The following is a 22,138-nucleotide window of genomic DNA, read 5'->3' on the forward strand; positions in this document are numbered from 1 at the left end:
CTACCAGTGCTGGGTGACATTTTAATTGGAGGCCAGGGAAATCTTTCACACAGACTGAGGCAATGGTCCTGCAGGGATCCCACCCCTCTGCAAAGACAGGGGACACAGAATTGAGCTAAAAGGTAAGGCCACATTCCCTTTTCATGAATTCCTCTGTGAACAGCAGGTGAGCCTAATATTTTTGAGGAAAAAAGATGAAAAATCCAGTCCATTTGCCACCACCTGAGAGCGAGAAAATCCTCCAATTGACACCCATTGCCTCATGCAGAAATTCTCCTGGCGCCCGTCAGGCTCTCTCATCCGTGGTACCACGGAATGATTAGGGTTGGAAAAGACTCTCAAGGCGTCGAGCCCAATCGGCCCCCGGCACCACCACGTCTATCACCAACCCTGTCCCCAGGTGCCACATCCATACACCTGTGCCACATCCATACACCTGTGCCACATCCATACACCTGCCCAGCGCTTCCAGGGATGGCGATGCCACCACCGCAAAGCGCCAAGCCCGCGGCTGGCACACTTGCTCTCAGGCAGCTCCTTTGCAAACAAGCAGCTAAATCAGCATCAAGGCTCTCCGCAGCCTCACGCCGACGGGCATCTCGGCTCTGCCGGCTCTTGCGAGGCGGGGAGGAGGGATGGGCGTGGGGCGAGGCGGGGCCGGGGCAGCTCCGCTCCTCATAGCGGCCTCGGGCAGCCCTGGGCCGGCTCCGACCGACGGACGGACCGACAGACGGACACCGGCATCATGGCCATCCCCCTCGTGGAGCTCAGCAACAAGATGAAGATACCCGCCCTGGGGCTGGGCACTTGGCAGGTAGCGAGGCAGGGTGGGGATCCGGCGGGAGATGCCGAGGTGCCAAATAAGTAAAAAAAAAGAAGAAACAAACCAGGAAAGGACCCCCCCTGTAAAAGCGTGCCCCGTGCCCCGCGTGGGACCGTGCGGTCGGTGTCCGGTGTCCCGGCCGCTCGGAGCGCCCGATGGCGGCCGCTTGTGTAACCGGGCCGGCTGCCAGGAGCGGGGGGGCCTTGGGGCGACAGAGGCGAGGGGAAAAGGCAAAAAAATAAAAAAAATGAAGGGCTGAAGGAGGTGGAAGGAGGCACAAAAAAAAACCAAACCAAAAAAAGAGACGGGAAGCGAAAGAAACCGCCCGAAAGGTCCGAGCGGCTGCGGCTCTGGCCCCGCGATGGGGTCTGAGGGGGGAGCTGGCCACGGAGCCGCCCTCGCGGGGCAGATCTGCGGAAGGTGAAGTGGCGAAGCTCCTTGGGCAACACAGGGAGCAGACAGGGAAAAGGACAGTGGATGTTGCGGTGCTGGCAGAGCTAAGGCTTGGAGAAACAAACTCCTCTCCGCTCTGTGCCCGTTCCATGCAAAAATGTTTGCCTGGAAGCTCCGTTGGATTTCAGTTAAATGCAGGTGATGAGGAAACTCCAGGAGCAGCTGGAAATGGGGACTGTGTGGAGCTGTCGCAGCACTGAGCCCTGCCAGGAGGACATGGAAGAGCTCATGGTTGGCTTCTGTTTGCTTTCAGGCTCCCCCGGGAAAGGTGGAGGAGGTGGTGAAGTTTGCTATTGGTGCAGGCTACCGCCACTTCGACTGCGCCTATTTCTACCAGAATGAAAATGAAATAGGGAACGCAATCCAGCAGAAGATCAAGGAGGGAGTTGTGAAACGGGAAGACCTCTTCGTTGTCACTAAGGTACAAGGGTGCCAGATTATTGGGGCATTTAGCTTTTCTTGCAGAGAAACCCTTGCTGTACCTGCAAAGTAACATAGGGACCTATTCCCTTCTCTGAAATTCACTTTGTGGTTTTCTTGTTGTGTCTTAAAAGTTCTATCCTGTATTTGCAATTTGGACTCGGCTTTATTAGGAACCACGGACAGCTTAGGAAGGATAGCACGGCTATTACTCATCTAATAATTTCCTCACATCGATTAAGTCAATTATATTGAATGTTCAATTGGACACACACAAGAAAGATAAGGGGAAAAAAAAAAAGACAAGACAGTTGTCTGGATTCATCAGTGCTAAGCAAGACATTTGAAAACTCTGTCATGTACAAATGGTAATCCTGAAAGGGAACAGAAACCAAAGTATTTTCTATGTTTTCTTCATTCCTTTATCTCATCCACTTGTCTCAGAAGTGCTCCTTACCAAAAAGAACAGTTCAACTAGCAAATTTATGACTTGGGGTTTTCACCTGCAAAACCAGAAAACTTTGTGTATAACTAAGATTTTCCACATTAAGCTTTGTTTTTGTTAAAGAACCTGGCTTAATTTAATATTACTTGTGAGTTCTTCTATTTAAACAACTTGAATTTTGATTTCAAAATTGAAATAAAATTGACAGTGGACAGTTCAAAGGGACAGAAAGAAGGTAGCTGTGACTGCTCAATACTCAAAACTTAGGCTGAAAAAAATAATTGTAACACTTAACAGTTTTGCTGTGGCAGATACACTTGCCAGAGTGTTATATTTATATCTGAAAATCTCTTTTCATAAGTGAGAATCCTGACTCCTCCATGACTGCTGGCTTTGTGGTAAGTTTGTCCTGCCTTAACAGTGAAATGTTACATCCTTATCTTCAGCATGGGGAGGGAGTTGTCCTGCCAGACCACCAAGTGAGAAGTTTCTGTCCCCTGGTCTGCCCTGTGGGAGCTGTAAAGTGAGAGTTGGGCTTGGTCTCTTCCCACAGCTGTGGAACACATTCCATGAGAAGTCCCTGGTTAAGGTAGGATGCAAGAAGAGCCTTGCTGCACTGCAACTGGACTACCTCGACCTCTACCTGATGCACTTCCCAATGGGATTCAAGGTAGTCCTGCTCTCCACACTTTTCCTCCTTACCTGCCCAGGAACAAGGTGCATTCCCTCATCTTTGCGTTCTCATCGTCATTACGCGGCTGGCACGTGTGGTTCATTTGGCTCTTCCCTGAACCCAAATTATAATAGCAAGCATTTGCTCACTTAGCAGTGGTGTGTTTTAGCACAGGGGTCTGGCCTTGCATGCCTGTTGCAATGAGAGAGCTGTAGGTGTGAGCCCCCCAGGGCTTCTGGTAACCAGCACAGGGTGGTGCTTACAGCACGGACATCTCGGGTTTTGGAGGGGTTGGCTTGGTCTGAAGTAACCGACGGTGAAAAATGAAGCATAGCACAGAAAGAATGTGCTTCTTCCCCCAGTCCACATCCATGTAAAATAAATAAAGAAGAATAAAAGGGCTGGAGGGTGTCTGTTCCTTTTCTCCAGATTTGCCCAAGTTACATAATTATCACTAATCCCCACATTCTTTGCATGTAGGGACTGATTTTGAAAAATATGGCCCTCACCCAAAAGAGAATACTAATGGGCATTCATAATTTTTAGTTATGCAATATGTTTAAACAACCTGCTAACTCGCTGCATGTAAATGCAGTCAAAAGTGCTGTGGGAAAAGTACCCTGTGGGAAGTCCAACACTTAAAAAGTCTGTGTTTTATCTGCCTTGAAATAACAGGCTGGTGAAGAGCTGCATCCCCTGGATGACAAGGGTCACAGTATTCCCAGTGACACAGATTTTCTGGACACATGGGAGGTAAGTAAATGTTTGCTCTTTAGAGCAGCTATCACCACTAAAGATGCAGCAGAGATCTGTGTGCAAAGTGAAATTGAGGGATGTGTTTGGGTGTGAAGGACAGCCACATAACATTGTATTTCAGCCAGATAGCTGTTTCTAGCTCTTGTTTTGGGGAGCAAGAAGGGGATGTTTTTAGTAAAGCTAAAGAGGAGAAAGCTATCAGCACTGTAGGTGCTGTGGCTAAACTACTTGAATACACACAGTGGTAGAACCAACCCTTTAGATTAATCTAGGTGTGGCTGTTAATTTGCTGGGTGTTGCATACAGCTAGGAAATCCTATCTTCTTGTGTTAACTGAGATACTTTTATTTATCTAATCTAGTGTGAGTTCTTTGTCCATTTGTCACAAGCTTGAGAGAAATAAAATAATGTAGTTTGACAGTAATGCCACCAACTCATTCCCACACCTTGGTTGTCCTTACTCACTAGGCCATGGAGGAGCTGGTGGATGCTGGCCTGGTGAAAGCCATTGGTGTCTCCAACTTTAACCATGAGCAGATTGAAAGAATCTTGAACAAGCCAGGACTGAAGCACAAGCCTGTAATGGTCCAGGTGAGAATTTTATTTCCATTCCTCAGCCAACCTTGCAGTCTAGAATCATAGAATGGTTAAGATCAGAAGGTAGAATTTAAGGATTATCTAGATCCAGCTCCTTTCCATTAGGTTGCAACCTTCCGCTTAGAAGTGTTCCTAAATATATTTAGAATTTGTGTGTGTATATATATATATATATATTTAGAGTATGCCTAAGTTCATATAGGACACAGATGTTATATTTATATATTATATAAATAATATATAATTTATATAATATATATTTATTATCCGAATTCCTATAATAGAGATTTAGAGTAGTCTTAAATATATTCAGCAAAATCCCTGCTGTGAGTTTCTGCACCAGCATGGGACTGTGCTGGGATACACTGGACTAACTCATTTTTCAACATAAAATAAACCACTCAACTTCATTATAGAAAGGAGGGTTGACATGTTCAATTCCATAACAGGTTCTCACCACGTACCTCATGAATGTAATCACAGGACAGCAGCAGCAGCAGCACCTTAGGGACCTTCTGAATTTCTTCCATAGGCAACTTCTCTGCACTCAGCTGAGGGTGCTGAATGCCCATCTCTTCCAGATGGGGAATATCCAGGGAAATCCCCACACTAGCTCAGGTCTAAGTAAACTACTGTACACATTTTTCATGTCACCATGCCTGGTAGTAAAGTGTTTAGAAACAGCTGGGTATGAGCACAGAGCCACATAAAGCAGCACAGACACAGCCCTGGGGTCATGCCATGGCTTGTGGCAAGGTGGGCAGCACCACCATGGAGCTCCTGCTGCTTTCAGTTCGAGGACATCTTACCGAAACATCTGTTTGCACCATGATCTTGTTTCCTTAGGTTAGCTCAGATCATCTCCTCAGGCTTCTTCAGGAATCAGGGAGGCTCTTCAAGGTAAGGAGAGGTTGGGTGCATCAGAACAGAAAATAAACTTCAGGCATCCTGAGCTGCCCCTGTGAAGATGCAATCCTGCCCAGAAGGCTCATTTCCCAGTTTCCACACAGACAACACTTTCACTCTTCTCATCTGTTTTTTGCTTTTTGTGGGTAATACGTAGCAGAGAAAGCTCTATTCTCTGCTAGGCCTCTAGGTACTGCTGTGACATTAACAACTTTTTTGTAAGACAGATTAGAACCATGATGCTGGAAGGCTTCACATTTTCCGTGATCCAAGAGGATTTAAAATGTACTGCTCTGCAGCCCAGCAGTCTGCCTCTTTACCAACCATCTTTCTGTGCTTGCAGGTGGAATGTCATCCATACCTGACCCAGGAAAAGCTGGTCAAGTACTGTAAATCCAAAGGGCTTGCTGTGACTGCATACAGTCCCCTGGGCTCTCCTAACCGCCCATGGTAAGAGAGCATTGCAGCCTTTCTGCACACAAAACAGTGCAGCTGCAGCTTGAGCTATGAAAATTATTATTATTAGAAAATTAAGTAAATAATACAGGTAAAATGAGAAAAATGCTGTTGCTTTTATGCAGATTATGTTACACTGTGTTCCTGCAGGGAAACTATTACCTTTCTACCCCTGATCTCTCTATTTCTCAACAGGGCTAAGCCAGGGGAACCCACACTGCTGGACGATCCCAAGATTAAGGACATTGCAGTGAGACACCATAAAAGCCCTGCCCAGGTAAGTGGGATTGTCAGAGCAAACTATTCCTCCTCTGTGTTACAGGCCAGTCCTAGCAGATGCTGCTTTCTCTAGAGATACAGTCTAATGGGGCTGAACTTGACTCTTCATTCTGCCCAAATTCTTAACAGCAGTCATAAAAATTATCAGCTATTTTCAAGGAGGTCTTGAATGCCAAGTTTTGGGGTGGACTGAGCAGCAATGGTACATGCTTACCTCAGGTGTTCACCTTCCTAAGTTTTTATTCCTTTCTCCAGCTAAGTTATTCTTCAGAGGGGTCCTGTAATTTGTAGACATACTTGATAGCCTCCCATCTGCTCATGTTCACAAAGGATTATTGAAAGCTGCTTGATTATTTAAGATTTTTTTTCTGTCTATTAGTTTGCTGGTCACACAAATGAGTTGTTGCTTGGGGTGTGCAGAATCTGTGCTCCAAACAAAGCCACATGTTCACGAGCAATCAAAGCCAATCATATTTTGAGACAGGCAGAGCAGGACAAAAACATTGTATGCAACAGTTCTTTTTTTTGGGGGGGGGAGGACGGCTTTTAAATTCTTTAAATATGTTTTTCCTCTTATGGACTTCCAAAAGCTGAACCTTTGTGAGGTACTTACCTCTGAGCCCAAAATAATCTGTAGTATCATTATACCCATTGAGTCTGAGCACTCATATAATACAAGCCAGAGCATCACAGTTTTCTCCCCCTCTACTACTCTAAACAAAAGCAAAACAAATCCTGGAAAAGCCACAATGTAGAACAACACAGGTCAGAAACCATTACAGTTTGCCAGTCTACTGGCAAACACATGAGCAAATCCTGGCATCTCAAACTCCTGTGTGCAAGCTGGTATTCTTCCAAAGAGTAAATACGGTTGTAGAAAAAAAACCTAGTTTGTAAAAAAAAAAAAATCCACAAAATGTGTCTGAATAGATCTCTTGGGACCTCTGCTCATGCTCCTCCTTGTTCTTTCCTAGGTCCTGATCCGCTTTCTGATCCAAAGAGACATCATTGTCATTCCCAAGTCTGACAAACCACACCGTGTTGAGGAAAACATGAAGGTGAAGCCTCCTTTGGAGATGCTGCTACCTGGTTTTATGCAGGATAGGCACCCACACTTGTAGCCCCTCTGTGTTGCCAAGCAGCACCTAAGAGTCAGTGGAAGGGGGGTACAGAGAGTTGAAGACTGGGGCTCAGCACTACCAAACCATCTGGGGAAAAGCATTTTGTTCCTGCTAGGAGAGAAATTGTTTACACCAGGGCTGTCTGAGCTCTGTTGCTGTGGAAAGGGAGCCCCAGGTTTGGACTTGCCCTTGGGGATATGCTTAGCAAGTCCTTAGGGTGCAAAGGAACAAGCTGTAAACACCAGACCTGTTACTGTTTGTCTCACTTTGAGGCTGTGGTTCCCCTTGGCAGTGAAGTTTAGCTGGATGTTTGCTCATAAGGTGTGGCATCTTCTATAATACCTCTGGGTTGCTTTCAATCCATGGTGATAGGGTTTGGAGTTATTTCTTCTATGAACCCCTAGCAAGAATTCTTAGATGATTAAATAGTGAGGCAAGTATTTGCAGTTGATACCCAGTAGTCCTCTCTTGGGACAGAAAATTTACCTCTAGTTCCAGTATTTGTGACACATCCTGAGCACCTGAAGTATTTTGTCTGTGGATTACAACACAAAGTGCAATGGTGTTGGCATTCAGCCACCCAGAAATGTGAGACCTTGCTATGAACAGCACCTTGGAAAGAAAAGGATTCTGTTGATGACTTCAAGGGTTGTTATTTGCCTGAGAAATAAGAGGATTGCTTAACTATGCTTAAAGTGTTCCTACCTCAAGTCATAAGTGCATGAAGCATACTTAGTGTGCTTCATGAACCTAACTATTCATGAACCTAACTAAAAAGAGCTTTTTTTTTTCCTCTTTCCCTGCTAGGTGTTTGATTTTGAACTGTCTAAAAAGGAGATGGATGTCATCCTCACCTTTAACAGGAACTGGAGGGCAGTTCCAGTGCTCCCGTATGTTCCTTATTATCCTTACTATCCATTAGTCCTATTACTGACTGTGTTTTCATCCCCCCCTCCCCTTGAAAATATACATGACCAAAACCAGGGAGAGCTCATACTTTAAAGCCTGGACCCCAGGTAATGAGGCATGTCCTGGAACATCAGGAGGGAGATTCATTTGGAGCGTTCCCTTCAGCACATTGGTGTTCCAGGGCCTTTCTCACAAGCCCGTGTTCAATTTAGTGACAGCTGCAGAACTTGAGTGCACTGGCAGTGGGGGAGGGAGACTGCAACAGGGAAAATGATGCTCGAGATACTTTCTGCAGTACTTGAATAACGAGGTCTTTCTCTTCTCAGAGCTGTCAATCACAAGGACTACCCATTCAAGGCAGAGTATTAAATACAAGAGGTTCCTGCAAGACCTCCCTCCATTTAACTCCTCCAGGCCAGAAGATGTACTCTGCAGCTTGATCTTCATTTCTTCTTCTGTGCTTGATAATCGTTATGAGCAGTTACTTTTTCCTCCTTTTTTTTAAGGAGGAAACCACTAAGAATGCTGTAAGAATGCAGCAATAAGGGTGGGGTTTTTGTAAAGATACTTAGCAGAAATCTGGTTTTGATGAGTAGCAAAAAGACAAATGTTTCATTTCCTTTTTATCTGGTCTTCCTTAATTAGAGACACGTTCAACAAAATACTTACATGGAGTTTTTTGTATGTTCCTTCCAGTGTGATCAGTCATACTGGCTCATGAGTCACTGTCAAAGAATGCTCTAATTACTTTGTTTTTTCTATATTTGTGATTTTTATAGAGTGTATTTCTAATGCTTTAATATCTTACATGAATAAAGTTTTATTAGCAACAGAAGTTGATCAGTGTAGTGCTTCAATTATTTTATATAGTTAGGCATGGTTTGCTAAAGTCTGGGGTTTTATAAATTTTAATAGAGATAGAAATAAGTTTCTATAATTCCTGTACAAGGGCAGGACATACACATCACTTTGTGGCTTATGCTTCAAAACAGGATTGTGCTCTAGCTAGGAGCTAAAGAACAAAGTTGTACCTGTTGCCTCAGACAGCCCTTCCTCTGAATACCTAGAAACTGAACTCCTGTGTGATTAGTGGTGAAAGCTGAAGACAGCATCACAGGCAATGACAACTCACAGTAAAATCCAGCCAGCCAAACATCCAGGCTGCCTCCAACATCAGACTGGGCATCTCAAATATAAACTTAGATTTTTGCAACTCTGCTGCCAGCATCCAGAATATTACATTCAGACACATGCTGGCTTTATGTAAGGAAAGCATGGAAGAACTCTTCTTTAAAAACACCAAAGCAAACACCGAGATAGCCTCACAGTTAATTGCTCTAAAATATTGTCAGATAGATCTTGCTAGGCCAAGCTGGTTTGTGGCATTTTATATGTTGAGAGGAGAAAGTCTGGCTAGAATGTGGAGTCAGCTGCAGGAAAGCCAACCATGATTTGGTATTGCCTGAAAAATCATCACTTCACAATGATGTTGAAACACCAAGAAATCTCGCAGTGCTGCTGAATCAGCCACCGGCCTTTGTCCTTGGTGAATTCTGCCAGGGGTGAGCAAACCACAGCCACTTTACAGTGTTTCCTAAAAACAAACCCCGTTGTGCACAGCACACTTCCACACTCTCAAAAAGGCAATAACCAGGAGCAGAAGCAACTTCCCACCTTCAGCAAGGGCCAGTGTCACTTCAGCAACGTTGTGGTGACCCGTAGTGACACAGCTGGGCCTTGCAGGGCAGGAGAACAGGCACGATCCCGAGCATCCCAGCTCTTTGCAGGTCAAATTAGGCAGCATCCAATTATTTCTCCCCCAGTAGTTCATAAAGCCAGGCTTGCTGCAGCCTTCCCATGGAGCTGGCAGCAGCCTGGGGGCCTGTTTTGGATGACCATGACCTGCTTAGAGTAGGGCATTGCATGCTGTACTGCTGTTAGAGCAAAAATGAAGGGGCACAGGAGGATGACAGTCAGGAGGTGTCCCCGGGATCATCCAAGCCTGGAAGCACATTCCACTGGGGGAGACAGAAGAAAGGCAGTGGCTCTCCCTCAGAAAACGTGTTTCAAAGCAGGGAAGCAGACAGCGGCACCGCCAGGTCGGTGTCAGAACACCTTCTGTGGAGCACACCGCCTTGCAGACGATGCTCAGCTCCCGTCCTCTACTGAGCAGTGGGACAATTAAGATGATTTCCCTCCCCTCACCTTGGGAATATATTTGTTAAAGCTGCCAATTTTACGACCTGTCTGTCTCCTGAAGGATAGTACATCAGGAGAAAGGTCCTTAGGGGTTCTTGACCTTATCTCACAGGGACTTAGCACAACTCCTATCCCACTTAGAACAACTGGTCCATTCCTACCCATTAACAAACAGGGGGCTGCTGATGGAAATAGTCCATTTATTGTGGATGCAGTTTCAGGATACATTGTTTGAACAAATTGTTTTTATTGCAGCTATCAGATGTAATTGAAAGACTCAGAGGAGTGTTTACAAAAGCCCCAAACAAAAAACATGACAACTCACAGACAATGTCAGGCACAGTTTCACCCCCTACAGATAATTTCGTGCATCTCTATATGTAAACAAGATGTTTCAGCCAAGCAGGGGAGCTCAGCTTGGGGTTGAAATATAACATTACACTTCTTCAGGAAGAGGTCAGATGCTGTAAGACATGGAAGTGGTGAAAAGGGAGATCCTGGGGGTTCTAATGCACAACAAAGCTGTTAACAACATGCTCAGGGGCTACTTGAGTTGCTCAGTTTATGCCACCCATACACTGTAGGATGTAAATGCTAAACTGTATGGCATGTAAATTCAAACCAAGCTGACGTCTTATAGCCATGTGTTTACTATATACAAATGAAAACATCTGTAAATAAGATATTCAGGAGAGAGAGGTAAAAAGAAGCATTATAAAGATAGAGGTTTACTTCATTTTCGGTGGACCTGGTGTACAGCACTGATGGATGGCAAGATTTAGTGTACAGTCATTTGAAACAAGCTCCAACTCTGTTTACATCTTTTTAATTATGGTAGTTTTATATAAATTAAACTACAACGTTTTATACAAGTGACCTATTTTTGACCCTCTATCCCCTTACCTTTTCCTCTTTTAAAAACTATACTTTCTTTTTAATTACCCATTACTGGGCAACTGACATTTAAATTTTTTTTAATACTTATCTCACCATACCTCTAATGGCAATTATGAAATCTTACTATAGAAAAGTGTGTGATTTTGTCTTTATTTTTTTTTAAGCTGTGATATTGGCTAATTATGTATGTTTATTGCTAAATATAATACTCTAGCACATATTAAAGCATTCTACCATTAGTAGTGCCTTTAGGCTAAACTTTGTAAAGCTATGTGTGTATATATATTCTAGATTGCAATCATTACTAGTCACTAACAACAAAAAGAAATATCAGTACCGCTGTCAGCTAACATAATCATCCAAATTTAGGTATTAACTTAAACTAGAATGGAAAAATTGATACTTAAAAAAAGTATAAAACAAAACAAAACAAAAAAAAAAAAATTAAAACACGTTATTGATGCAGTATTTCTCATGACATGGGCAACTTACAGAAAATATTACATTGTCAACTAAAGATATTTCTTCCATGCCTTAGTCTAAAGTGCAGAAAGAAAACAACTTCTGTATCACAAAAGTAACCATTGTTTTTATAGGTTTACTGCACACCTTTCCCAAGCAACTTAACTTTACACACGTTTTGGGCTGACCTCTAATGCCAGTTGAAATCACTGTTCAGATCCATAGTTAGTTATGACTATCAGTAGGAGAGTCTATGTATTTCACAGCATGGGTTTCTTTAGGAATAAAGGCTCTTGTGCAAAGGCAGTACTATTCTGATGAATGCCTAGACTGATTATTAAATACAGTGCTAATATACATGGTTTTAACTGGGATAATGCAAAAAAGACATTTTGGTAAATAAACATAAATATAAAAAGAACAATTTAGCACTTTTTCCTTTTTTTTCCCCAAACCAACTGGTCCAGCGTCTTTAGTGGCCTTCTACGGTTCTTTCTCAAATTGTCTCAAACCTGCTGAGAAAGAGACAGATTAAATATGGCTTGAAACAACCCAAACACCTCTCTAGAACAGAAAAGGCACAGCTCTAGGCTAACACACAAGACAAGACACGAGCTGGGTGCTGCTCTGGGGTGGTCCCCAAGAGGACAAAAAGCAGGATTTCAGCCTCTGAGGAGAGGCTCAGCAGTGCCCAAACCCCTCTGCTGGGGCTGCTCCTGTGGGTGGAGAACCCCTTCCACGGCAGCACGGCTGCACTAACACTGAGTGAGCCCAAAAACCCCTCTCCTGACACTTTGGTTCTGAAAAAGGAGAAGAGGAGCAAAACAATTCTGTTTTGCATGACTCTAAACCAACAAGAAAAGCTCACAGGCATACCATACCTCTGGTTTTTCACAAAAACACTAAAAAAGTGTGTGCACTTTTACACATACTAAAGTGTAGAAAACCAAGAGTTTTCCTATGTTTGATCCTTTCACTTTTAGCAAAGAGTCGAGGGATGTTGCAAAGCATCCTTAAAGCTATTAAATTGGTCAGTGAACTTCTGTTCATCCCCAGTGCTCCTTAGCCCCATAATTAGTTTAATTGGCTTTATTTGGAGTGCTTCAGGTTAAAATAAAAATAAAAAGCTAGGAGAGCTATTTTGTGGATTTCTTTCTGCAAAACTAGGTTGTGTTTCACCAACCAGTGGTTTCAAAATGACAATAGTACAACTGTTTTTGCCTTGAAAAGACACCAATGCACAGCTCCAGCAAAAGCAGTTTCTCAACCATTCATGTTTCAATGATACTGCAAGGGAGCTTCTGAAAGGCAAAAGGGGTTTTTGGCATCAATGTGAACAGCTGCAGAATTTTAAAACAGGTACACCTGTGCAAAAAAGGGGCAAAGTTTCTGTACTACCATGTGTATTACAATATGTGCATTGTATGGTTATATGTATATTATTAAATATTGTACCTATGATTTTATTGAATACACATATAATAATGTATGTTAGCATTGTATGTATAATGTGATTATATTATATATATGTATAATGTGTATTAAACTATAGAAACTGGTGCAATGTATGCATTATTGCATTACTTACCATTAGTCTCTGATTTTTTCCCCATAGCTGATACCTGTTTGAAAAAAGCAAAAAGCTATTATTAAAATTCAGTATTGGAGAACATTGCTATTTATAACAGGGAAAAAAAATTAACTCCATGCAAAGGACAGATGTCCACACATCACACAGCTCTGCCAAACAGGAATATAAAAGTGATACACTGCTTTCTGCTCCTCATTGTACTTTCTTTTATAGATAAAAAGGTGGGTGAGTAACAGAATATTATCCTCTAAACACTGCCCACAAGTGTTATTACCTTAGAAGAAGCAGCTGGCTTCTCCACTGACTGCTTCTCCCAGAGATTACGTTTGCCAGATACATCTCCTGGTCTTAAATCCTGTATTTTTAATGTCAGAGAACAGAAACCAACATTAGTTCAGGTTTATTTTCACTCGTGAAAGAAAAAGTTAGAATGCAACTTCCTCATGAGAGAAGTGGAGGAACATCCACCAGAGGTAAATACTATATTGTCTATCAGTTATAAAGAATTATATTTCACAAAATGACTCCACACATATCCATGTTCTAAGACAAAAACCAATCCTGTTGCATATATTTCATATGGCACAGACTGGTCTTAACCCAGTATGTCCAACCAAGGCAGTGCAGCAAAGAGTTACTGCACCATCAGATTTTTACAAAAAAACCAAATCCAATCTTTGCAGAAAAAACCCCCACATTTCTTCAGGGACAGTATTCATAAGTAGCTTGTCTTGGTTATTTTAGATCAAAATCAAAGTATTTTATTAAAAAACTGAGAAAAAAGTAGAGCAGGACTTCTAATACAACAGAAAAGCAGATCCTATTCTGCATTCTTAAATACAGATTTCAGCATTTATCACTGTAGGCCTTCATATCCATTTTAATTTCCACTGCATCCTTTGCAACCTTAGGATGTGCCAATCATTAGCCTGAGAGGAAAAAGAAATAGATGAGGTAAAGTCATTAAAGAATAGTAGTATTCTCTGAAAATGAGGGTATTATGGAGTTTAATCAAAACTCCATAAAAATGCCAATTACCTTCTTGGGCAGAAGGAGGGCTATGTATGAAAATGACATCTGTTAGGTAGATGGATTGATATCTACCTCTGTGCATGGCAAACAAGAGACTCAAACAAGTTTGGACACAAGTACTCTCCTTTTCAGGAAGTATTCAAGTCCTGCATGGCTTCCAGAATTTTGCACTTGCCATCCACAGGGAGTTTTCTGCACACGAGCATTTCTACCTGTAAAATGCTCAGTGATGTTTGGAAATGAGATTTCTGCAAGGGGTATTTGCACCCAACAGAGATCCTCTAGAACTGATCACAATTTGCAGCCACAGAGGGTTGCTGATGATTAAAACTTGAAGCCAGTTCTGCACTTTAAGGAAGGAGTTCAGTAGTAACAGAGGAAGGAAGAAAACAACCAGCTTGCAGTGGACGTTATCACAAAACCATTTCCATAGTCCTGAAATAATTTGGGATCTGTGATTTAGGCTCACCATAAAACTGAAATCTTTGCTCTACCTTGAATTCGAAATTGTTCCAAAACCCACAAGAGTCTTGATGGTCACAAAAACTTTGAACATTTCTTTATTTTGGCAGAATGTGATGGGGGTAAGAAGTTATTTGCTAAATAAGAAATTCTAGGCTTCCCTTTGATTTATCCTGACTTGAAAAAGTAAAAACCACACATTATAGATGTATATAAACCTTTATAGTCAATTATAAACAGGTTTACCTGACCAACTTAGCAAACAGACCCCCAAAGAAGAAGAATAGGAGGAGGGCACGTTCCTTCAAGCAGAGACATTGAAAGAAGAAAGAACAATCTATTGAGAAAGAGGGAAATTAAGACATAGATAGAAACAGCTGGCTGAGGGAAAAACAAGAGATTAGTTTTACATTATCCAAAAGATACAACTTAAAAGAAAGAGAGAAAAATCTGGAGGCAGATTCTATAGTGGACAATGCTGCAAATTTCAAACTCCTCTTTAGGACAAATAGGAGTGTGAATTGAGAAGTGTTTTTCAGGCTGCACTTTTATAAAGGGCAGGTAGACTGGCAGAAAAACACTGCACAAGGATTTGGGAAGAAACCAGTTCTTTAACAAAATCCTAAAGTTGAATCATTAACATCCATCCAATATGGACATTTATATTCCAGTTCCTTATCCTTCCCCATCCCACAGTTACCTTTTCATGCTCCTTCCCACACCCACAGTGCTGCTTATTACCTCAATAGCATTTTCTGCTCTGATCCTTGCTGCAGTAATGGGCAGGCTAAAGGGCCTTCGTTAGAAATTACATTTAGGCTCATAAAGAATTAAACTATTTCAGTTGTGTTTTAAAACACACTTGGAAGATTTTTACGGGGCAGAGGCCAAACCACAAGTGTGTGTAAGTGTGCAACCTGGGGTCTGTGGCTGGTAATTTCTAAATTAATGGTAAGGCTTTCACAGGTGGGAAATTAATGTCCTTCTCTACCAGAGAAGTGCTTCTCTAAGGTGAGGACTGCCCTGTTTCCTCTCCCCGTTTTCTGACTGCCAAGGAGTCAGCAGCCAGAGGGCCTCTGTGAGTTTCTAAGAGGACAAGAAGCAGAGCTCCTCCAAAGGTCACCAGCTGCTGGAGGAAACCCCCTCTGCCCGAGGACAGAACCCACCTACTGAAGAGATGTTGTTCCAAGTTTACTTACAGAAGGTTTTGGAGCAGGCGATTTGTTGCTCTCTGGGGTCTTGGTCAACCACTCGTTGATACGACTGGAGACACCAACCTTCAGTCCAGCAGTTTCCTGCAAAATGATAAAATCCAAACAGAAGACTTTCAGAATGGCTTTTGCTCTGGTTTTCATGGTTTAGATTTAAAAGCAAAGCCAAGCCTAATTAATAGAGAGGTCCTCACTGAGCCCATGGCTCGCTCAGAGACACCCTGTGTGCTCTGAAGGTATTGTCCCTCTGAATTACACAGTGCTGCTGCCCTCTACTTTTTAAAAATGATACACGTGGACTGACAGAAACATCTCCACTTTACTGCTACCCCAGAAATAACAGACAGAAACATTCTGTTTCTACCACAAGCCCAAACTCCAAAAATCTTTACCTTAATAGAAGAGATAACAGTCCAAATCTACCTTTTTTCTCTTGTGAAATTAATTTTTTTCAAAAAAAGCACACAACAGAAAAGCAGCCTAAACTTTAAAATGTTAAACCTTTAAAAGGTTAGAACAAATCACTAAAATTTAATGACTATCTGTAATAACCCACATCAACCCATGACTCATCTTTTTGCCTATGATAAATGCTCATCAACTCACTTCAATTTGTAGAAAGGAAATGTTGCCTTAAGGATTTACATAGAAAAGAGGAAGGAAGGTCTCACAAATATTTCTGTGCATTATCTAGAAAATATCATCACTATCTTGCCTACTCAATTCTCCTCTGCTCCCCAAAAGAATTCTGCTCTACTCAAAGAATTTCTTTGTACTCCACTTGAACCACCCAGATGTATTTGTCTAAGATATCTGGTGTGGCTCTGGAATGTCTCATAACTGAGCTCAGTAGGTCACTAAATTCTTCCATTATGCTCAATATTGGAGCCACACCATCTTGTGGGTTTCGGAGGACTTCAGGATCCTTTGGGATATTCTTCACCAGTGATGTCAACAGGAGCAGCCAAGGCTTACTCACAGGAACACGGATGGCAAGGTCAGGCCCAGAGCATAATTCTTTATAATCACTATGTTAAATTGAACACATACCTTATTTGGTGTTCCTGTCCCAGAGGGTGATGAAAAAACATTCCCTTTCTCCCACATACTCTTGATATTACGGACGCCCTCAGCTGGAACGTGAAGGTCGGAAGCTTTAGCTGGTCTTGAAGCCTTTGTGCCCTGGAGAAAAATTGGGGCCAGTTGGTGTTTGGCACTAAGAGCTGGATTTGCAGGCTGGTTTGACTCTGGGGAATGCAGCACCTCTATGTGGTTCTAGCACTGACCATGCAAGGATGAGAAGGAGTACCCAGCTCAAGAAGTGCCACTGAGGCTCTCTGCCCTTTTTGATTTGCAGTTTCACCAGCTGTGAAAACGGCACTCACTTGTTTTTGTGTTTATTACATTTCTAAAATCTGTGGCAAACCCTAGCTCTGCACACAACTGCTCCAAGGCTTCCCAATCTTAGTTACAGCCTGAATCCTGGAAGCCTGGCTCTTTTAGGGACCAAGCTAGGGAAATCCTTTTGCAGAGGCAGAGGGAAAGGCTGCTCTGTCATTCGGCTGCTCCATCTGTCCCACACAACTGAACCTCACCAACACAGGATTCCAGGGGTAAATCTCAGCAGTTACAGTATGTTTGAAACAAGGTGTTCTTTCAAAGAGAGGAGAATTGGGTGGGAGTTGTTGGAAATGAGTCTTTTGCATGGTTACTACAAACACCAGACCAAATTCTTCCTCATTCTTCTTTTCAAGGCTCTTGCACATTTTACATGTCATAGATCTGATGAGAATAAGAACCTGTATGAGTGATGCTTTGCCTCTCTAGTTGCAAAGCAAGTCAGATTTGGCAACTCGTGGACAAATCAAAAACCCAGCAAAGGAAATATTTCAAGTCAGATGGCAGCTGGATACAGTGGTATCAAACTCCTATTTTACCATGAACTATGAATAGAAAAATCTCTCAGTTCTGGCCCTTAGGCACATTATTAACCATTAGTTGCCAAAATCACCTGGAGTCAGATTCTGTGTTTTAATGTGATTTTGTTTGCCCTTTGTCACTGCTTAACTCCCTAGTTCTCTGTAGAGCCTGTCTTTGCCAAGGAATTTCACTGTGAGGTGGCAGCCAGCAGCACAGAGCCAGTTCCTTGCTCTCCTAAATAAGCTGCTAAGTCAGCTCTGCTCAGGATGACTATCAGCTCTGTGCTGACAGCTCTGTTGTCAGCCAAGCAGGGGATGTGACTGTCACTCAAGATGCTGACTGAATCCCCAAAGCTACTGCGAGCCTGCAAACCAGAGCAAATTGCAGCATGAAAGGGAAGATGCAAATCTGAGGGTTTGTTTAGCTGTATCTCTAGATGTTGGTTACAGATGGGCCTCAAACATTTTGTTCTTGAAGTCCCATTAAAGAAGAGTGTGTGATCAAAAAATCCCTGCAATTCTTGAACAGCAAAACAAAGGCTGATTAAAGGCTCAAAAGCCATTAGTAACCAGATCCATTTAGAGGAATTAACTTACCTCAATTGCACTAGTATACTGCTCAAGTCTACTGTCAATCTTTGAGACAACTGCTGTTGTCTGGGTGGGCTTCATTCCACTATAGGAGTTAAAAAAAAAAATTAAAAATCAAGAATTATTATTCCCTCCAATTAAACACCGCTGTTTGAACTAAACTTGCTGTTTCTTTGCTTTACCTCTTTTGAGCAGATTTGTTCAAAAATTCTGTTCGCTCCTCAATCTAGAAAAGAGAGGAACAAAAGCTTTAAGTTTCAAGTTAATAAAGAGGCAGCCTGTGCAAGGCCAGCCTAAAATGTCATTTTAAATGTCAAAAATATCAATCTGAAAGAGATACATTCCAACAGAAATTTCACACACACAAAGGTTTTATAGATAGGAGCCTATTATGCTACAGAATCATAAAAGTGGATGTATTTTCTGCATGAATGTTTGCATCCTACACATTTCTCCAGTGCCTCATATGTAACAAGAGAATAAATGGACAACACAGAAATAAAGAAAAGGGAAGAAGTCTCCCTCATGTAAGGGACTGATATGCACAAAAATCTATGTCATCCTCATATCTCTCACACAAGAGCAAGTATGTATCTCTTGAGACAGACAGCAAATTTAATCAAGATTTTCTGAGCTGAGACATCAGACTAGGCCAGGTTTGGAGCTCAGCCACACAGCCTCCCTTATACATGCTTTTGGAGGCCACTAACAATTTAAATGTGAGCTCCAAAAAACCCATCAGAGTAAACCCTGCTCATCATGTTCAGGCAGCAGGGTCACTGCTGAATCAGTATCTACCAGCTGTTATTATGCAAACTGGTATCTTACATTTTATCATTATTTTCTACTCTGTAAAATAGGAAAATATTGTGATGTTTCCAAGGAAGACTCACAAAGGTCTCATATGACTTCTGTCGAATCTCTCAATACTTTGAAAACAAAAAACTCCATCCCTGAAAGAAGTTTTAAAACATTTCACACTGTGGGGTAAGGAGTATGTGCATCTATTTGTATTCTGGGTCAAGAAATATTTTCATCAAACTTCCTCAAGTCTCATCCCCATTGCATTGCTCCACTTCTCATCCCGGGCTCTACAGTATCACTTAAAAGTAAAATATATGCAAGCAGCTCCAGGGGATTGAAATGATTAATAACCAGCCTGTGGATTCCTGGGGATTCCCCAGTCTCTGTAGGGGCTCTCCATTTCCAATTTATTTTAACCGTGACGGCTCTGGCATTCGTGCCTTTCAAACAAGGCAGCGACAGCCGTTCCTTTAAATGGTTCTCTTCAGTGCCTTTAGCATCCAAGGCTTTCCCAGAACACTAAGTCCCGCAGCAATCCCATCAAAGGGCATGTATGGCTTATTTCTCAAGCCCTTGCAAGCAAAAGCTCAGGCAGCTCCCTTGAGTGCAGGATTTGCCAAAGGAGCTGACTGGAGGACCTCCAGCTACCACCCATCGAGCTCAAAGGCACGCCTGAAGCTCTAAAACATAGGTACAATTTACAGAGTCATTTCCATTAACACTTTTAGTTAGGAAAACGCGAGCTAAAAGCAGTCCTGAGTGCAAAGATTGCCAGGACAAATCCCCTGTTTCAGTGGAGCGAATATCACAAGGTGGCAGCAAAAGACCGGCAGGAGCCCTGCACACCCGCAGAACGGGTTACAGCTGTTCACCCAGAGGGGATACGGTCGGCAATGCCACAAAAACAGCAACTAAATGATTCAAAAGTGACCAAACAGACCGAGGACGGTAACTTAAAACACATCGCCTCACGTCTGCTAGGGTACAGTAGAAGTTTCCCCCAATGCTGATTTCTGGGTCGTACCCAGCAATGCATCAAAATGATGAGTTAATTCCAGCAAGAGCCTCCAGTTTCTCCCCAGTCTGTCCCCAACTGCATCAGTGAAACCCTGGTGGGAAGCAAGGACAAGTAGTATGGACTATCTCAAAGAACCAGGACTCAAGGTAAGCACCTAATAACTCATTTACAGGATCTTCACTGTCTTTTATGTGCAGGTAGGAGAGATGCTTCTGCACAGCAGGAAAACCAGGCTTGAGCAGGCACTGGGGGAAAAGGGGAACAGGAGGGAGGGAAGAGGAACTAATATTATTATAGTGGCTGTAGTAAAAAGAAGTGGGGTCATTCTTTACCCACTGGAAACAGCAGTTCTCAGGGCACCAGCTGTGGGATCAGGAAGAAGTCAGGGATTGTTCAGAAGAGGAGAATGAAAAAGCAAAACAGAAAATAGAAAAGCAGAGTTAGGAGGAAACCCTCAGAGCTGAGCAAGGCCCTCTGGCTGGGGAAGCAGGTGCCTTGTGTGGAGGGATAAAACATTTTCTGCACATTTATATGAGAATTTGTTCTAGAGTATTTTCCTCAAAACATAGCAGAAGCAGACATTGAATACACCTAGAGGAAACAAAGCTGTACACACGTGTATTCAGCATAAAAGTCAAACACATTTAGACTGCACAGCAACATCTAAAGGTCATTTACCCACTGCACATCACACAAACTCCATGCAAAGAATTTCAAACGTTTGGCACATACAGTAAACAGTATGACAAAATAGATCTGTAAAAGAAACAGGCAAAGCAAGCTGGTTAGCGAAAAATGCAAGATATTTTCTCAGTTTCAGAGCAGGAAATAAGAATAATCTTTTTACTGCATTCATCTTAACAGGATCTTCTTAAATAGCTTGGACTATGTTTTGTCACCATGGAATACTTTCAGAGCACACACGTAGTCAAAGTCAGCCTGCCAGCCCCTCATTAAATTATGACCAGAAAGAATGAGTTAACACACAATATGAGACCTTGATCTGGGAAACAAAAACCATTGGATATTTCCAGTAAAACTGGTTTCATAGAAAGGTATTACATGATTCTTAGGAGTTTTAAGCTGTGTATTGGATATTATGCGACAGAAACTTGTAAATGGATCTATAGAAAACTCTTCACAAAAAATGTGTCAAGGAGGAAGGGGAATAAAAATGCACATGGGAAACCCTGTGCTCTAATTTTGCCTCATATCCAAGAGTAGAAGAACCTAGTGGAAATCCACTGGAGATGTAGTCCCTGGGAGAGGCTTCTCCTCATCCTCCCTGAGTGGCCAACACAGTCTCTTGCTTCATTAAGCACAGTTATGCTTTTTCCTGCTGTCAGCAGCACCTGAGCAGAGGGTGCCAGTTTAGCTCAGTTTACCTACCAGACTCAAGTGCTGCCATCAGCATCAAAGATGGGGAAAAAACAAACGTTGCATAACCTGTTCTTACCGTTCTGTTTTCCCTCTGCCACAAGAATAACTCATCTAGGAAGAAGAGATTGTGTGGAGTCTAATTCTTTCCAGTCACTGCCCCAGCTGTCAGGTATTGAGAGCAATAATGAGATAGGACAAGACAGGTCTTTAAAGAAAAAAAAAAGCCTCTGAAAAATCCAATCTTCTGTCTCAGCTGTCAGCAATGCCTTCAGAGAGTGCTGGCTGCCACATCAGCTCATTTCCCAGGAGACATTTCCTCCCAGGACAGGGATATCCCAGCCTCCTGCCATTGCTCCCTCCCCTCAACACCTAACTGCTTTTGCATTTCTCTAGTGGTGGAGTTCATCCCCAAGAGGAGACTTAGTGCTGAATATGCTGTTCTCTCCTGATTAACCCAGAGAATAGAATACGGGGACTCAGCATCCCTCCTTCGCAAAGGAAACACGAGGAACGAGCTCGTGTAAAAAGCAAAATGAACAAAGATTTTTCAGGAAATTTCATTCTTCTAATGCATCATATTTTGCATGAACTAAAGTAGGGAAAGCACAAGCTAGAGGCAGATGGGAGAGCAGCAGAAGTTGTTCCAGGCTTTGTCCTTATTTAAAGAAAATAACAAGACACAGGACAGAGGTTGAACAGAAGTTTGGTATTGCTGCAGCCCACGGGGTGTCCAC

At 42.6% G+C, this 22,138-nt stretch overlaps 2 protein-coding genes across 19 annotated transcripts in view; one reads left to right on the forward strand and one right to left on the reverse strand.

The window, feature by feature from the left end:
• Positions 1 to 679: 679 nt before the first annotated feature.
• Positions 680 to 8,673, forward strand: LOC138104381 (aldo-keto reductase family 1 member B1-like). The gene is made up of 10 exons (XM_069003585.1): positions 680 to 814; positions 1,530 to 1,697; positions 2,695 to 2,811; positions 3,490 to 3,567; positions 4,039 to 4,161; positions 5,417 to 5,523; positions 5,725 to 5,806; positions 6,783 to 6,866; positions 7,737 to 7,819; positions 8,165 to 8,673. Exons 1-10 carry the CDS (start codon positions 746 to 748, stop codon positions 8,205 to 8,207), a joined length of 954 nt encoding a protein of 317 aa, XP_068859686.1. The 5' UTR covers positions 680 to 745; the 3' UTR covers positions 8,208 to 8,673.
• Positions 8,674 to 10,217: 1,544 nt separating this feature from the next.
• Positions 10,218 to 22,138, reverse strand: part of CALD1 (caldesmon 1) — a 227,100-nt gene continuing 215,179 nt past the window's right edge. For 16 of the 18 annotated variants that reach the window (XM_069003596.1, XM_069003589.1, XM_069003590.1 and 13 more), the window contains 7 exons: positions 18,385 to 18,428; positions 18,209 to 18,287; positions 16,743 to 16,874; positions 15,681 to 15,776; positions 13,262 to 13,342; positions 12,985 to 13,018; positions 10,218 to 11,911 (listed from right to left, as the gene is read on the reverse strand). In XM_069003596.1, the coding sequence (XP_068859697.1) occupies positions 11,880 to 11,911; positions 12,985 to 13,018; positions 13,262 to 13,342; positions 15,681 to 15,776; positions 16,743 to 16,874; positions 18,209 to 18,287; positions 18,385 to 18,428 (498 nt within the window). In that variant the 3' untranslated portion in view covers positions 10,218 to 11,879. The remainder of the gene's footprint in view (positions 11,912 to 12,984; positions 13,019 to 13,261; positions 13,343 to 15,680; positions 15,777 to 16,742; positions 16,875 to 18,208; positions 18,288 to 18,384; positions 18,429 to 22,138) is intronic. The other 2 variants (XM_069003605.1, XM_069003599.1) reach the window with 1 other exon arrangement.

The sequence above is a fragment of the Aphelocoma coerulescens genome, chromosome 1A (genome assembly GCF_041296385.1).
Source record: "Aphelocoma coerulescens isolate FSJ_1873_10779 chromosome 1A, UR_Acoe_1.0, whole genome shotgun sequence".
In the NCBI taxonomy this organism is placed as follows: domain Eukaryota; kingdom Metazoa; phylum Chordata; class Aves; order Passeriformes; family Corvidae; genus Aphelocoma; species Aphelocoma coerulescens.